General features: G+C 36.3%; 1 protein-coding gene across 2 annotated transcripts in view; it reads left to right on the forward strand.

Moving 5' to 3' along the window:
• Positions 1-15,226, forward strand: part of zgc:86764 (uncharacterized protein LOC797431 homolog) — a 39,646-nt gene extending 24,420 nt beyond the window's left edge. Inside the window, exons 14-15 of one of the 2 annotated variants that reach the window (XM_028802593.2) lie at positions 2,793-2,822; positions 14,676-15,226. In XM_028802593.2, coding sequence (XP_028658426.2) covers positions 2,793-2,822; positions 14,676-14,747 — 102 coding nt within the window. In that variant the 3' untranslated portion in view covers positions 14,748-15,226. The remainder of the gene's footprint in view (positions 1-2,792; positions 2,823-14,675) is intronic. The other variant, XM_051928659.1, reaches the window with a different exon arrangement.
• Positions 15,227-17,292: the final 2,066 nt, after the last annotated feature.

Here is a 17,292-nt window from a genome sequence, read left to right on the forward strand (position 1 = left end):
TATTTTTTCAGATTTTTATTTTTCTGAAATAACTAATTCTGCCTGTTAAAGCTCACATTTTACTGATAACTTTTTTTTTTCCTTCTCCAAGTGTGTTTTTACTGCTACTTTCCTGGCACTTCCACTTTAAATGAGTAGGATCTAACTTCACCCAGAATTGAGATGGGCACAAATGTTGCTACCTTTTCCTGTCTCTGTTGTTCTCTGAGAAGAATACTCTTTATGACATTGTATGCCATTTTTTAATAGCATTAAAAAAAATCACAAAAGAAAGCCGGCACTTCTTAAAATATTTCTTATGCACATACTCTCCATATGCCAATTATGTTTTTAAGCTTATTTCATGTGTTATTATCCACAAAGCATAAAAGAAAGCCATTACATTCTTCATAATGGCTTTCCTTTTTCTGCCCTTATAAAATATAGTGAAAATAGTTCCAATTTACATCAACACATGCAGTATACCATATACAGCTTTTTAATATCATTATTTGATTGAGGTAAAAAAAAGTACAATTAAAAGTAAACAATATATAGTTTAATACTGAACAGACACCCAATATAGAACCTCTCTACCTTTGGCCACATATAGGCTCCACTTTTTCTTGTTCTTCTGACCCTGCCATACCGCTGTTAAGAATGAGCTTAGAAAAGACAAAAAGATGGTTCACCTTCCCCATCCTGAAAACAGTGTGCCTAAAGTAATGTGTCATGCTTCAGCTTCTACATTTGTATTTGTAATTGTGAAGGGTGGGAAGAAACTCCATGCACATTAATCCCATTAAAATGTGGAATCGATATTTCCTAGGTCAGAAATTTTAAATTATAGAAACTGTTTTAAATTGTACTGTAGTTGGGATTCTACTTGTTTAAAGCAATCCACATAACCTGTGTAAACTACAGCGCATCATTTTCTGATGGTAAATGTACCACCTGCACTTCCGAACAGGTAATTCAGTGGAAGCTAAGCATTTTTCTGTCCAGCCAGTACTTGGATGGGAGACTAACCAGGAAAACCTTGGGTTGCTGTTGGAAGAGGTGTTAGCAAAGTCAGCAGGGAAGACTGTTCTGTCAAAATGGCACTGTTCTTTAGATGAGATGTAAAATCGTGGTCCTGACCCTCTGTGATCATTAACGATCCCTGGCCAACTTCATAAAGAGTAGGGTATATCCCAATGTCCTGGCCAAATTTCCCACCAGGGCTTAGTCATTCTGCCCCCCCCTAATTATCCCCTGTTTCTAATTGGCTAACTATCTCTCACCCCTTCACCATCAAACAGCTAATGTATGGTGGTCACATCATCCAAGTGAATGCTGCACATTAGTGTGTGTTGAAGTGGCTCCCCACTCACTATGTAAAGCACTTTGAGTTGTGAAAAAAGCACCATATAAATGTTTCTTATATAATAATAAAAAACTATTATTATTACTTCACTCATACTTTGTTTTACATTTGTATCTGGCCTTTAATTTCTTCCATTTTGAGCCTGTATGCCTCTTTGGATCTTTATGGTATGTCTACTTCATTTATACAGTCTAAGATTCTTTCCCACGATACATTGTCAAATGTCTTATGCATACAGTGGTTGCTGTTTATTCACTCCAGTATCTCCGTAATATCCCAACATGTTCATGGATGCAGATTATGGAGGCATTTTCTATCCCAAATTCTGCATGTTTATCAACCTACACACACAGGTGATGGAAAAATCAGTAAAGTGAGGGAAACCATTTGCTTTAGAAATCTACTCCAGATGTAATTCAAAATGTTAATGGTTTCTGTGTAGTGTGTTCTGAATTTAAATGCAGGGATTTTTGTCTATCCATGTTAATGACTTAGAAATTTCAAGTGTCCCCATGATATAATTTACTGCATTATATTAATAAACACCACAAGTCTTCCAAATTTTTATTTGGCTGACCTATCATAGTGTGGGTGTGATGAGTGATGTACGAACACAGGCAAGTTTAATTTCTGCTGAATTGTGTAGTGGGAAAAAATGCACTTATGCCTGTCTTGAAGGCAGGCAATCTTCAGCATTTAAGGATGGACATGTGGCTGGCTGCCATGTTTATATGCTACCTTGTTTAAAACAACAGTGGCAAAGGAAAGTAGGCATTGGATAATTGTGCCTGTATATTAGTCCATACACCTAAATGTAATTGATTACTAACCCTTTTTAACAAAGATAGGTGTTTGGTTGCAAGTACTTATGGCTAGTTTAGTTTTCCTGTTCTACTTTTTTCTAAATATATTCACTTTCAGAGCTGCATAATTTTTGACAGAAGCAAAGAAATTGCAAATAATGTTTTTCCAGTATTTTCATATTTAAATTGGTATTCATATTCCTGTGAGCAGTTTTCATCATTCATTTTATAGACCTTTGTATGTCATATAATCAAACTGATTGTTATAAAAAAAATCAATAGTCAGATTCCTGTGTTAATAAATGTAATAGCTTGATATAAAGAGTGACATTCCTAAGAAATTTAGCACAAGAAATTACAGTGAAGTTTTGCTTGCATCTGATATCTGATATACATAAAAAAAATTAAAAAAAAAAAAAAAAAGTTTTTTTCTATTTTTTTTTTTTTTTCGGTTTTCAAAAATAAGACATTTTCTGTGCTTTGACATATTCATTAAACAAATGAAAAGATGATAATGCAATTTTAGGTCGCATGTACTGGTGTGTATGATCTGCATCTGCACCTGTTAGTGTATGTTGTAAGTGTGATAATTAATTTTAGAAATGAATCTGATTATTGAGCTGTAAATTATTCTTTTTCTTCAGAATACTGATTGTGCAGAAATTTTTGGTCAGGTAAGGGATTACTTATTGTAGCACCCACACTGCTTTCCTGTAAACTGAAGTTTGCCCTGCTTTTTATTAGCAGTCATATTTAATTGCACTTACTAATTTTCTTAATTAAATTTTTCTCATACTTTTGCACTTTGGTTTAAAAAAACAAAAAAAGTCTTGTGGAAACTAACATGACTAATATGTGTAACTTTGTTAATTAGATTTGAGATTTCATTTTTTAACTATTGATATCAGGAAAACACTCTAGATTAGGCTTGCTGAATAGTTAATGCTTGAGAAACACGCAATGTTAAACTTAAGTGCCTGGCATTACCGCCATAATCCTAAAATTGTACAAAACATCTTGTTCTATAATCTGTATGCCAGTTTTTCCTGAACCTTTGTAATCATACTTTACTATTTAATGAATGTTGGGGAATTAAGATATGAAAATGTTATGATAGGACTTCTTATATAAAATGTATACAGTGCATTCAGAAAGTATCTAGACCCCTTTACTTGTTTCATATATTATGTTGCAGCTTAGTGTTAAAATCCTTTTTTTTTTTTTTTCTACCCATATCAAGCAACACTCAATGACATAGCAAAAATAGAATTTTAGAATTATTTAAAATTTAAAAAGAAAAAAATCTCACTGACACAAGTATTCAGACCCCATGTTTTGACCCTTTAAATTTGGCTTCTATTGATCAATGTTGAGATGTTTCTACACCTTGTTTTAGACTGCATTTGTGGTCAGTTAATTGGACATGACCAGGAAAGGCACACGCCGTCTAGAGGTTTCACAGTTGACGGTTTGCATCAAAGCAAATGTCAAGCCATGAGGTGATAGGAATTGCCTGCAGTGCATTGAGACACTGACCTTCGGAAGACACCAAAAAAGTATGTAAAATTAAAGGTCACAGTAGCTTCCATAACGTTTAAAATGGACAACCATGGCTCTTCCTAGAGCTGCCCATTTGGCCAAATGAGCAATCAGTGGAGAAGGGTATTGTTAAGTGTGGCAACCAATAACTCAATGGACACTCTTGCTGTGCACCAGAGAACCTGTGCAGAGATGGGTAGAACCTCCAGAAGGATTATCCATCTCTGCAGCACTACACCAATCTGAGGTTTATGGCAGAGTGGATAGACGGACACATTTTTTCAGTAAAAGTCCACTTGGCGTTTCCAAAAAGGTACTTAAAGGCCTGTCTGACTATGAGAAATAAGATTTTCTGATCTGATGAAACCAAGATTAAACCATATGTCCTCAGTACTAAGCATCGTGTCTAGGAAACCAAGCACCACTCTTAACTTGTGCAATTCCATTCCAACTTCAAAACATGGTGGTGACAGCATCATGCTGTTGGGGTTGGCACTGGGATACTAGTCAGAGTCGAGGGAAAGCTGAACACAGCAAAGAATAGAGATATCTAGAGCACTCAACCACAGATTGGACTGAAGATTTACCTTCTAACAGGACGGTGATTTTAAGCACAAGCTAAAGAAAACATAGGTGTGGCTTAGGGACAACTCTGACAATGTCTGAGTGGCCCACCCAGAGCCAGGACTTGAACCTAATCAAACATCTGTGGAGTGACCTGAAAACAGCAGTCTGCCAGCAGTCTCTTGTCTGGCATGACAGAGCTTGAGAGGATCTGTCGAGAATAATGTAGGAAATCTCCAAACCCAGGTGTACAAAGCTTGTCCTGTCAGACCTAGGGGACGCCAGGCTAGAGTTTCTGCCAAAAATGCTGTAACGAAGTATTGAATAAAGGGTCTGAATTAGGGCTCAGTTAATGCAGAAAATAAGGTTTGAATATTTCAACTAAAAATAAGTTTGTTTCTGGGTTTGTTGTATAGATTGGGTCTTGGTTTTTTTATACTTTATGGTAACTGCAGCCCCAGCAGGAGCAAACGGCAAATAAAAAAAAAAATCCTAGCAATACTTGGGCAACTATTATTTAATTACATGTTGCAATATGTTTTTAGTGCAGTACATCAGCTGAATGCTACAACCAAGACACAAGCAACATTGTTATAAGCACTTTATGTAACGGAGCGTGGTTCCAGCACATGTGGCTTGTAAGAATTTAACCTCCTTTTCATGGCTGCTTTTATGGCTCATTCTCCTAACAAATGACAAAGATCCAGAGGAATACAAGTCAGTAAGTCTGTGACGGGGTGAGAATAGCAAGCGAAGTAAGGGAGCAGGCAAGAAGCAGACAGGTCAAAGATGGACTTGTTTTATTGTTTTGGAGGTGCCCAGTGGGCAGCAGCAGGGTAGCATGTAATTTGCAGCATTTAGAATAAAAAAACCAGTCGGCACTTGTGGAGTTGCCTGGAAAAGTCTTGGTCCATACAATCTAACTGCACTTTTTTTTTTCTCTCTTTCACATGCAGCAATATTTTAATAAAGGTGTCCTGAACATTTTTAATTACCCCTCCATGCTGAGGTGTCACCTGTTGCATGTCTGCACTTGGGTCCCAATCTGGGTGGTTTGTCGTGTGGTGGATGAAGCAACACGCTGTAATCAGTGCATGCCTCCACCTCCTTCTCCTTATGTTTTTGGGCGTTGTGTAAAACCAGCTGCCACGCAGGACTAACCTGGTTACACAGCGTTTTGGCTCTTTTAAAGTGTTATGTAAGGAAAATCAGAATTATTATGTCTGTTTTCCTATTTGCTTTAATGAGAAGGTCTTAGCATTAAACAGCAGTCCGAAATCTCAGGTTTAAGTTTGAATGGGGCAGAATCAGATGCAAAACGATACTTTTAGGACACCAGAAAAGTGTTTATAAAAACTGCTCTGAGTACAGCTGGATATCAAAGTGCAGAGCAGTGGAACAGAAAAAAAGAGAACTATGTTGTGAAGGGGTCAAGCTGTACATTTTTACTAATGATGATAACAAGCTAACCATTTGAAATTAAAGAATGGGTGGTTGTGGAAGGAAAATGAAGATCAGAGCATAGCATGTGTGGAGTAACCTGATGCCAAAATTGGTGAGATTAAAAGAAACTGTTCTTTTACAACTGAAAGTCAGCTTTTGCCTTTGAAGAAGACCTTTTAAAAAAAAAAAAAAATGTATATTTGAATGGTGAAATGCAATATGATAGCCTTAGTCTGAATGCTTGTCGTGTTTTGTTTTTTTATTTTTTATAAATTAGCAAAAATTTCTAATATCCTGCTTCTATTTGGCATTAAGGGGTACTGAGTGTTGCTTTATTAGTAGGGGAAATAATGTAAATGATTTTAGCATACATAACAAAATGTGAAAAGATAGAGGTCTGAATACTTTGAGTACACCATATATTGTTTGTTCTATAAGGAGGTCCTCTGTTCAGTCCCAGATCTTTTTGTTCCAAGTCACTTACTTAGTTAGAAGCCACTTGTTTCTGATAATAGAAGTTATCATTTCATTTTGTGAGCTAGATAGTGTTTTGTTTAATATTTGTTAAGCTGCTGTAAAAAGCTAAATTTCACTCTTGGGGCAAATAACATTCTATCTGTCTGCCTGTCTGTTATTTTGTTCTTGTATTGCAGATTTTATTCGGAGAATATCATCCAAATGAAATTTGGCTCAGGTGCATCTGATTCTATTGATCATTGTTGAAATGTTTCTACACCTTGTTTTATACGCCACTCGTGGTCCGTTCAATTAATGACTAGGAAAGGGGCACACCTGTCTATAGGAGGTCCCACAGCTGACAATGTGCACCAGAGCAAAAGTCAAGCTGTGAGGTTGAAGGAACTGCCTATAGAGCATAGAGAGAGGATTGTGTTTAGGCACAGATCTTGAGAAGACAACAAAAAATTATGCAGAATTAAAGGTTCCCAAGATGATGGTGGCTTCCATAATTTGTAAATGGAAGAACAAACATTTGGCCAAATGACCAATCAGGGTAGAAGGGTCTTGATGAGAGCGGTGACCGAAAACCCAGTGATCAATCTGGCTCACCTCAAGAGAACCTGCTTGGAGATGGGAGAAACCTGTTAAAACAGAAGTTATCATTTCATTTTGTGGCTTGGTAGTGTTTTAATTTTTCGTTAATATTTATTGAGCTCGCTTTAAAAAAGTTAAATTTCCTTCTTGGGACAAATAACATGCTATCTCCCTGCCTGTCTGTCAGTTCATTCTAATATTGCAGATTCTTCCTTTCTCATAATATTATCCAAATTGTTTGTGGACAACAGCAAATTACTAATTGCTAGCCTTCTGTTTCTTTTCAAATATTTTATTGAAACAGATATGTCATGATGAACACACACAGGTGTAACTGGAAATGAAATTAGATGGTGAGCTGATTGTTTCTTTGTCATTTACATCTGAAGAAAACAAGAAGCAATTTAAAATAATACATCTGTTTAACATCAAAAAGAATACAAATTAAATGTTGGAAATATTTGCAGGTGAATTAAATAAAATGAAATGCAATAATGCTGCTGGAACAATTGCCCTATCAATGTTAATAATTGGTTTCTAGTTAAGAAACTGGGCTGTATCTGAAACCTCCAGGGCTGAACTTGAGGAACATATACTCTATTTTTTTTTTTTTTACTTTTAAGCTTAAGGTAGTAACAAGATTGAGCATTTCTTTGAAAGTGTGTATTTATTTTTATTGAATTACAGTGGTTATGTAATTTTTTTTTTTTAAAGAGGCGTAAACTTTTTAAACTGACTCATTGTTGGACATTTTTTCCAGCTAGTGCATATACGTACATTGGTAAAATGATTTTGTATTATGTCCATATAAAATGTTAATGGCAAATTCTGTATTTTTCAAATATTGTGCTGCATCTGTGAGAAGGCACTTCTTTTAAAGTTTTACTTGAGGAAATACAATGAAAAAGTTAGTGCAGACTGAGGTGAGTAGTATACTTAGCACAATTGTTTCACTTTGATATTATTGATTAAAGCCAGCTGTGGTACAGACTTGGTGACTTAGGTCACACTAGAAGATTATTTGGCCCCAGGGGGAAATTCAGCGCATTACAGAGACCCTTTAAATAAATAAATACTTAAATAGATAAGTAAATACGTTCTTTGGTTTTGCTGATATTGAAGTGCAGACAATTCTTTTTGCACCAAGAAACACTTTTCAACCTGGCTCCTCTCCTCTGTCTCATCCCCTTTATCAATACACAGCATAAGTGTAGAATCATCTGAGAGTTTCTGCAAGTTAACTCTTCATTTTAAGTGCTTGTACAGATAAATTATTTGACTGATTTATCTGTCTGTTCTCTCAATTGCATAAGTATTTATTTTTCCAATTAATCTCAGGAGTTACCTACTCGTTCTAACAGTGTTAGGATATGTTGCACAAGGCTATGCCACATTATGTAACATTTCTAGTGATTTTTCAGTTGCAAACCTCATTTACATAATCTTAGAAAGCTGGAGGCTTTTGTGGCATGCTCCTGTAATGAGACAGTTGTACTGTAAAGTCTGTCATATCCAGTGACTCACCCACCAGTTTGCACTGACAAAATCAAACTGGTTTAATTTTGTTTTATTTTTTTTTTCCCCCAGTTGTTGGGTCTGGTTTGTGTACATGTGAGAGCTGCCAACAAATGGGTGCTCATCCAAAAGTATAATACATGTAATACAGCAACAAGCAATAGGGAATAGGATTGTTTTGTGTGTGACAAACAGAAAGACTCCTCTTACTGTTGTCACATGTTTTGCATACCACAGAAGAATGAGAGTAAATGAGAAAAAAGTACAGAGACTGCAGCACAACTCCCTATAACCTGTAAAGCCTTTGCACAATAAGACATGCACACGTTACCCTGTCAGGCAGCACGTTATTCGCTGTCAGAATGCAGTAAGCTTGCAATACCTTATAAATATTAAAATGCCGGAAAATCATTATGCAGTCATCTTCTTTGGCATACCTTGTGATTTCTAGTCTTGTAATCCGACATATTGGGATGACAGGATCAGTAACTGCTGCTATCAAGTTTGACATCCCCTCCCACTAATATGTGATGTGACATTGGCTTTAGGCCTCTTTTAATTTAGAATCCACATTTACAGTACAGGATTGTGGCAATTCTGTGTCTGTTCCGAATTTGCAATAAATGCAGAGAAGGAACCAGGCCTGACAGTTTAGAAGTACCAAGCAGCATATCTTTGCCCAGTACGATGAAAGTCGTGTACAGGTAGGAAATCTGTTTACTTTTGAGCAGATGTTTAGCCAGCATTTAAAGTAAAAATATTATGTTTTATTTCACTTTCATAATGTTGAAAATACTATACAACAAATATTTTACAACATTAAAATATTAAACAAGTGTGCATATAAGCATTTAGCAGTTATGGGAGTCCTATTACACTTCCTTGAAAGATGGTGTAAACTTTTCGCATGTAACTCATTTGTCCAGTCGGTGGCAGTAGTGCTACACACACTTAAGTTTTCTTAGATGTTCTGAGTTGGCCAAAATGCAAAAACATCAGAAATTTCTCAAGATGTAGGCAGGTTATTACTAATTGAATTGTTAAGAAGTAAGGATCATTCTGGTTGACTATAAACAAATAAATTCTATTGCAGTGCTGGTAATAGCAAGCTTGATTATTCTGAAGTAATGTGATACCTGCGTTAGAGAATTTACTACCTGTATTTGTCTTGAAAATCTTAACAATCAGCTCACCCACTTACTGAATTCTGATTTTCTCCGTAAAAATTTAATTGAGATTGTGATGACAAAGCTTAGATGTTTACTTTGGCATGGCCAGAATCCATGGAGTACAGTGCAAGTATTCGCAATAGAGTCTGAGTGTGAAATGCTGATGGACCTCTTGCATTGTGAGAGAAATAGTTTGTGGGGTAGAATTTTCAGTCTTTTTTATTTGCAATTGTACATCTGCTAGTTTCTAATGTTATCAATAGTGATACCTGGCAAATTAATATTGAAAGGAAGATGTAAAAACAGATGTTTGTACACAAAGGAAAGTTGCATACAAAGCGAAGGTTGTTGAAATAATCTGGCATGTGGCTTTTTTTTTTTTTTCCCTGAATTTAAATGAACTACCAGAACACCCACTACTTACATTAAAGGAAACGTCTAAACCCAAAAATTATGCATATCATGCAAAAGAATAGATGTGCTTAATAATAAATATTCAAAGAAAATGCTAAGAGCTATAACAATTATAATGTATAAGCAAGTAGAAAGACTGTTGCTTATATCTGAAACTGGTATAAAGCCTTTAATTTACAGACATCAGTTCCAAGTCTTTGTTTCCCTGGAGATTTATTCAATCTAAACAGTAGGAGTAGTTCTTCACAGTACAGTAGCTGTTCCTGAGGTGCTGTGTGTTGAACTAGCTAATAGTCAGACAGCCTGGAGATTCCTCATAAGTTCCAAACTTATGGAGCTTGTGAAGAAGGCAACTACTATAGATGAACAGCCTACACATTTCTGGACCAAACCTCCCTTGTTCATGGCCAAGAAATGTGGTGCTAAAAATAATCTAACAACCAAGTATAAGCAGAAAAGAGAAAAAAAGAACTTAAACAATTTTCCCTACTTACTTTTGTTTAAACGTTTATGACTGAGGATAGTGAGCCTTATTTGTTTCATTCTTTGTCTCCGTTGCATTGATGCCAAAAGCAAATATTCAAAATAAGGAATATGCAGACTCCCATTTTGTTACCTATATAATGACACATCAGAGGTCTCAGTATCAAAAAAAAAAAGTTAATTTTCTAATGTCATGTTAAAAAAAAGTGTGCCCGTATGTACAGCTGGAAGTTTTTGGTGGCTTTACATAGCAAACACTTTTTAAAGGATGTGTGTGGTGTTTTCTATTTTTTGTCAATATGTAAGGAGCATTTTCTTTAAAGGTTTAAGTCTATTTTGATGTAATTTTAAAATCTGCAATATTTTATGACTGTACCTTAAAGTCAAACTCTTTTAAATTGTCATTTTCTTTGACAGATGTCTGTTGCACTCAGCATGTGATTCACTTATGCCATTCATGACTACATTATTATAACATGCACATACTAAATGTGTTTGTGATCAAGTTTAAGTGTAATGTCACATGCACAGTGAAACTCTTAAAGGAATCTCTAACCAATATATCCCCACTGTCCAGCGCCATGATCATCATATGGTGAAAAGTCAAACCTTGTCCTTGCCCTGAAACCTCTTTCTCAAAAGGATGATACTTGAATTTGAGTAATTTTTGAGATTAGAATTATTTACAGCTTTTGAAAATTTATTTAATTTATATTAGAACACTCTAGACGAGAACAGGCCATTCAGCCCAACAAAGCTCGCCAGTCCTATCCAATTATTTCTTCCAAAAAAACATTGTCGAGTTTTGAAAGTCCCCAACGTCTTACTGTCTACCACACTACTTGGTAGCTTATTCCAAGTGTCTATCGTTCTTTGTGTAAAGAAAAACTTCCTAATGTTTGTGCGAAATTTACCTGTAACAAGTTTCCAAAATAACAGTCTCGATCCACTGGACTAATTCCCTTCATAATTTTAAACACTTCAATCATGTCACCTCTTAATCTTTTTTTTGTTTAAATGCATCCAGGAATTGTCTTTTCTTTGTTACAGATGACAGTGGTGTTTAGTGTTTACTTAGTAGACCAATAAGCCACCTAAGGACCTGTTAGGACCATGTTTCTCAAACTACAGACTCTGATGTACTTATCCTCTCATGCAGTACATTTTGCTTCTTTTTCTCTGCTGGGTAGATTGTGTTGGCGGTCTTTTATCAAAATAGCAGTGGGCATCTTAGAATGTAACCTTCAGTTTCTTAGCAATCTGTTGCCTGTAATTACCCGCATTTCACAAAACAACAATAGACTGACTTGTTTCTTGAGAATGCTGTTTCATTTTGGCCATTTTTGCTTTATGCCCTCCCCACCATGACCTGTCATCTATGGGGGAGGAGCAAAAGTTTTAGATTTGTCAAAAATTTCGATTTCCCATTTTCGACAGATCACAACATTTTAGGGTTCCCTGATCCCAAAAGCATTGATATCTCGATGATGGGTGTCTGTCTGTGTGTGTATCTGTGTGTCACAGTTTCTTGACGAAGGTCTACAGCTAAAATGGCTGGACAGAAAAAAAAACTCGAAACTTAAGCCTGTTATGCAACGACGATGTGCCGATTAGTTTTTGAGCCAAATCGTGGAAGTGTAAGAAGCTATGTAGAGGAATCCTCAAATACTTTAATTCTGCAATTAATTGTGAATTTTTCTCGCCAATTGCTATCATAATGATCTATTTTATGATCAGAAAGATTAGCATCAGAACGCCAAATAATTACTGAAATGTTATAGAATAGTCCAGGTAACTTGGTTCCTAGGGCGCAAAGCCTACTAATGCTCACGTCCAAATTTTTTTCTTTAACCCAGAATTGAATTTTAGGAATGACACTACTTTGCAACCCAAGGGCAGATGATTTTCTTGCTTTGTTGAACAGAATAACAGGTTTCAGCTATGAAAAAACAATTCTAGAGGTTTCTCTAACAAGCAATTAGCATTTAAACATTATCCACTTTTCTGAACAGTAGTGTGCATCTTTATGCTCAGAATGTACACTAGAGTTTAAAACTTTGGAATCACCCAGAATGTTTAGATAGATAGATAGATAGATAGATAGATACTTTATTAATCCCGATGGGAAATTCACATTCAATAAAAATAGAAAAATGAAAGTAGAAAAGTACACATACATATACAGTCATACACGGAGCTGCTGAAAAGGCTGCCACTCACGGCGGCGCCGGATAATCAGATTTAATGTTTTGGTTAGAAATTGATGCCTTCTCTATTAATCTGGCCTTAGAGGGAAAGTTTAAAATAAATAAATAAAAAGCCATATATGAAACTGGCAAATGAACACACACATTGGACGGAAAATAATTGGAAAAACATATTAGTCTGTATCCTGGAATCCTCTTTTTTTCTCTGTGTATTCCGCATGTATTTAAGAAAGAAGCCGACTGAGCTTGACCAGTAAGGCGTTTGTTACTCAAGCTACACAGTCAGATGTTCTAATCTCCTTACACAGTTGTCCTTCTGGGCCTGTCCCTTCTTTTTCTGCCCTGGTTAGGTCTAGTTCATCCTCTTTTCTCTAGACATTTAAGGATGCGTTTGCTCGAAATCTTCACTTTCCTGATAATCTGTTTCATGGAATAAACTTTATTATTATTATTATTCTTCTTTCAGCAGCTCCCGTTAGGGGTTGCCACTGTGGATCATATTCTTCCAAATCTTCCTGTCCTTTGCATCTTGTTCTGTTAACCCCATCACCTGCATGTCTTCACTCACCTCATCCATAAACTTTCTCTTAGGCCTTCCTCTTTTCCTCTTCCCAAAATACCCAGCATCTCTCCTCTGGACATGTCCAAACCAACACAATCTCACCTCTCTGACTTTGTGTTCCAACCTGAGCTGACCCTCTAATGTACTGATTTCTAATCCTATCCATCCTCGTCACACCCAATGCAAATCTGGACATCTTTAACTCTGCTACCTCCAGCTCTGTCTCCTGCTTTCTGGTCAGTGCCACCGTCTCTAACCCATGTAACATAGGTGGTCTCACTACCGTCCTGTAGACCTTCCCTTTCACTCTTGCTGATACCCATCTGTCACAAATTACTCCTGACATTCTCTTCTCCACCCCTTCCACCCTGCCTGCACTCTTCCACAATCCACATTACTCTGTACTGTTGATCCCAGGTATTTAAACTCATCCACCTTCACCAACTCTACTCCCTGCATCTTCACCATTCCACTGACCTCCCTCTCATTTACACACATGTATTCTGTCTTGTTCCTACTCACCTTCATTCCTCTCCTCTCTAGAGCATATCTCCACCTCTCCAGGGTCTCCTCAACCTGCTCCCTACTATCACTACAGATCACAATGTCATCAACAAACATCATAGTCCATGGGGAATCCTGTCTAATCTCATCTGTCAACCTGTCCATCACCATTGCAAATAAGAAAGGGCTCAGAGCCAATCCCTGAACCTTTATTATTATTATTATTATTATTAACATAATAAAAAATAACTAACGTGTTTTGAAAAAGCTGTTTGATTTTTGGCCATTTTTGAATGCAGAACTGAACTTTAGGAATGTGAATACCTTGCAGCCCAAGTGAACAGAATAACAGGCTTCATGCAATTACAAAGGTTTCTCCAAGAACCAGTCAGCAGTTATACTTGAATAATTCAAAATAAGTTAAAGGAGCTGACCATTAGGACACTGAAGGAATGGCTGCTGAAAATGGGGCTTTGAAATCCCATATGAATGATAAGTTAAAAGTCAGTCATTTCAAGCAGCGATCTCCATTAACAGTATTAGTAATGGCTATGGTTTTTAAATCAATTTAATGGTATCATAATTTTAAAAAGGCTTCTATCAAAAACATGGAAATTTCTTGGCAATTCCAAAGTTTTGAAAGCTAGATAGATGATTACCGTATCTGCAGTTACTGTACATATATTGTAATGCAGTATAACTTGTGGCATGCACTCATCAGTAGGATCAATGTCCTGATGTATGTATGATAGCATTCACACAAGAATGTTCTGAGAAGGAATAATTGTCTACTGTACTTTCCAAACTCTTGTTTTCAGGTGTCGTCTTTCATACAGTAGTTTCAATGTTACCTTGTCATTTTAATGTTTTTTTTTTTTCTTTTTTATAAAACCCAGCCACAAGGGATGCACAAACCAGTGTGTTTCTAGTGTCCAGATAAATGGGGATGGTTACGTCAGAAAGGGCATCCGGTGTAAAATTTAGCCAAATCAATATGCGGACAACAATACAAATTTCCATACCGGATCGGTTGAGCCCCGGGTTAACAACCTTGTTTTTGTTTTTGTTTTGCAGAAAGATCTTGTAAAAAAATCAAGTGACAGTGAAGCCATCTTGAACTCAACTACAAAAGACATTCTTCATTGACCGCTCCACTATTGCATTTTATTGAGATTAGCTTTTTTGCTTGGTTGTGTAACTGTTGAGAGCTGAACAATTTTCTTGCACCTTTGTTTTTATTTTTTTTATTGCAACACCAAAAATACAGTAGCAATTTTAAAATGTATATCTTTTTATAAAAAATGTAGCATGATAATATGTGTTGCTCAATGTAGTCGATTATTGCTGTTCAGTGATCTTTAAACAGCTTTTGTTTAAGTTGCCCAAAATGAACAGCAAGTGGTTTTAAATGTTTGATCAGCAAAAGTTAAAATAAATATTAGCTGGACTTTGCGATTTGGAGGAAGCACATTTTTTTTTTTTTACCCCATGTGGGGAAAGATCATTTCAGCTGGAATGGCCAACAATGCATTTGACTCCTTTTATTTATATTTCCTGTTTCATGTTTTGTCTGAATATTTGTTTTGTGTCTGCTTGTTTAATAAATTCACTATACAAACATTGAACTTTTGTTTTTTTTTTTTTTTTTTTTTTTAAGCTAAAATATCTGTGTTCAGTTTTTTTTTTTTTTTTGTTTGTCTTAAACTGGGACACATTAAATTATTTATATGTATGTATATATATATATGTGTGTGTGTGTGTGTGTATATATATATATATATATATATATATACATACATACATATACAGTAATCCCTCTTCCATCGCGGGGGTTGCGTTCCAGAGCCACCCGCGAAATAAGAAAATCCGCGAAGTAGAAACCATATGTTTATATGGTTATTTTTATATTGTCATGCTTGGGTCACAGATTTGCGCAGAAACACAGGAGGTTGTAGAGCAGGGGTAGGCAACGTCGGTCCTGGAGTGCCACAGTATGTGCAGGTTTTTGTTCCAACCCAGTTCCTTAACGAGAACTCAATTATTGCTGATGAAGCACATATTGCTTAAGTGACATTTTAATGCTTCATTTTAGTGGTCTCGCTTGTTAAGGTTCTCCAACCTTAATTGCTAATTTCAGTCTTAAACTGCTGCATTCAGTGTTTTAATTGCTCCTTATTAGCAATAAGATGTAAAACAGGGGTAGGCAATGTCGGTCCTGGTGAGCCGCAGTGGCTACAGGTTTTCATTCCAACCCAATTGCTTAATTAGAAACCAATCATTGCCAATCTCAGACCTTATTTAATTTTATGGCTTGTTAGTCTGTGCAATGTAAGGCTTTTATATCGTAGATTTTTTTCCTTTCCAAGGATATCATCCAAATGATTTGAAGCCTAAAACAGATCATTTTCAGTCTGTCACATTTTTCTATTAAGTGTTTTATTAAATCAAACCGTGCATGATGAACACACACAGATTTAATTGGAAAAAAGCTAGCTGGAGAACTGCTGGCTGCTTTGTCTTTTACATCTTATTGCTAATAAGGAGCAATTAAAACACTGATGCAGCAGTTTAAGATTGAAATAAGCAATTAAGGTTGGAGAACCTTAACAAGCGAGACCACTAAAATGAAGCATTAAAATGTCACTTAAGCAATATGTGCTTCATCAGCAATAATTGAGTTCTCGTTAAGGAACTGGGTTGGAACAAAAACCTGCACATACTGTGGCACTCCAGGACCGACGTTGCCTACCCCTGTTGTAGAGAGACAGGAACGTTATTCAAACACTGCAAACAAACATTTGTCTCTTTAAACTGTGCTCCATGACAAGACAGAGATGACAGTTCCGTCTCACAATTAAAAGAATGCAAACATATCTTCCTCTTCAAAGGAGTGCGCGTCAGAGAGAGAGACTGTCATAAAGAGAGAGGAAAGCAAACAAATCAATAGGGCTGTTTGGCTTAAGTATGCGAAGCACTGCGGCACAAAGCTGTTGAAGGCGGCAGCTCACACCCCCTCTGTCAGGAGCAGAGAAAGAGAGAGAGAGACAGAGAAAAACAAACAAGCAAAAATCAATACGTGCCCTTCGAGCTTTTAAGTATGCGAAGCACCGTGCAGCATGTCGCTTCACGAAGCAGCTGCACAGAAGGTAGCAACGTGAAGATAATCTTTCAGCATTTTTAGACGAGTGTCCGTATCGTCTAGATGTGCGAACAGCCCCCCCTACTCAATCCCCCTACGTCAGGATCAGAGAAAGTCAGCGCAAGAGAAAGAGAAAAGTAAGCTGGGTAGCTTCTCAGCCATCTGCCAATAGCGTCCCTTGTATGAAATCAACTGGGCAAACCAACTGAGGAAGCATGTACCAGAAATTAAGACCCATTGTCCGCAGAAATCCGCGAACCAGCAAAAAATCCGCGATATATATTTAAATATGCTTACATATAAAATCCGCGATAGAGTGAAGCCGCGAAGCGCGATATAGCGAGGGATTACTGTATATACACACACACACACATATATACACACACACACACATAATATATATATATATAGATATATATATAGATATATATATATATATATATATATATATATATAGATATATAGATATATATAGATATATAGATATAGATGTATAGATATATATAGATATATATAGATATATATATGTATATGTGTATATATACACACACT

The sequence above is a fragment of the Erpetoichthys calabaricus genome, chromosome 5, assembly GCF_900747795.2.
Source record: "Erpetoichthys calabaricus chromosome 5, fErpCal1.3, whole genome shotgun sequence".
NCBI classification, from domain to species: Eukaryota; Metazoa; Chordata; class Cladistia; order Polypteriformes; family Polypteridae; genus Erpetoichthys; species Erpetoichthys calabaricus.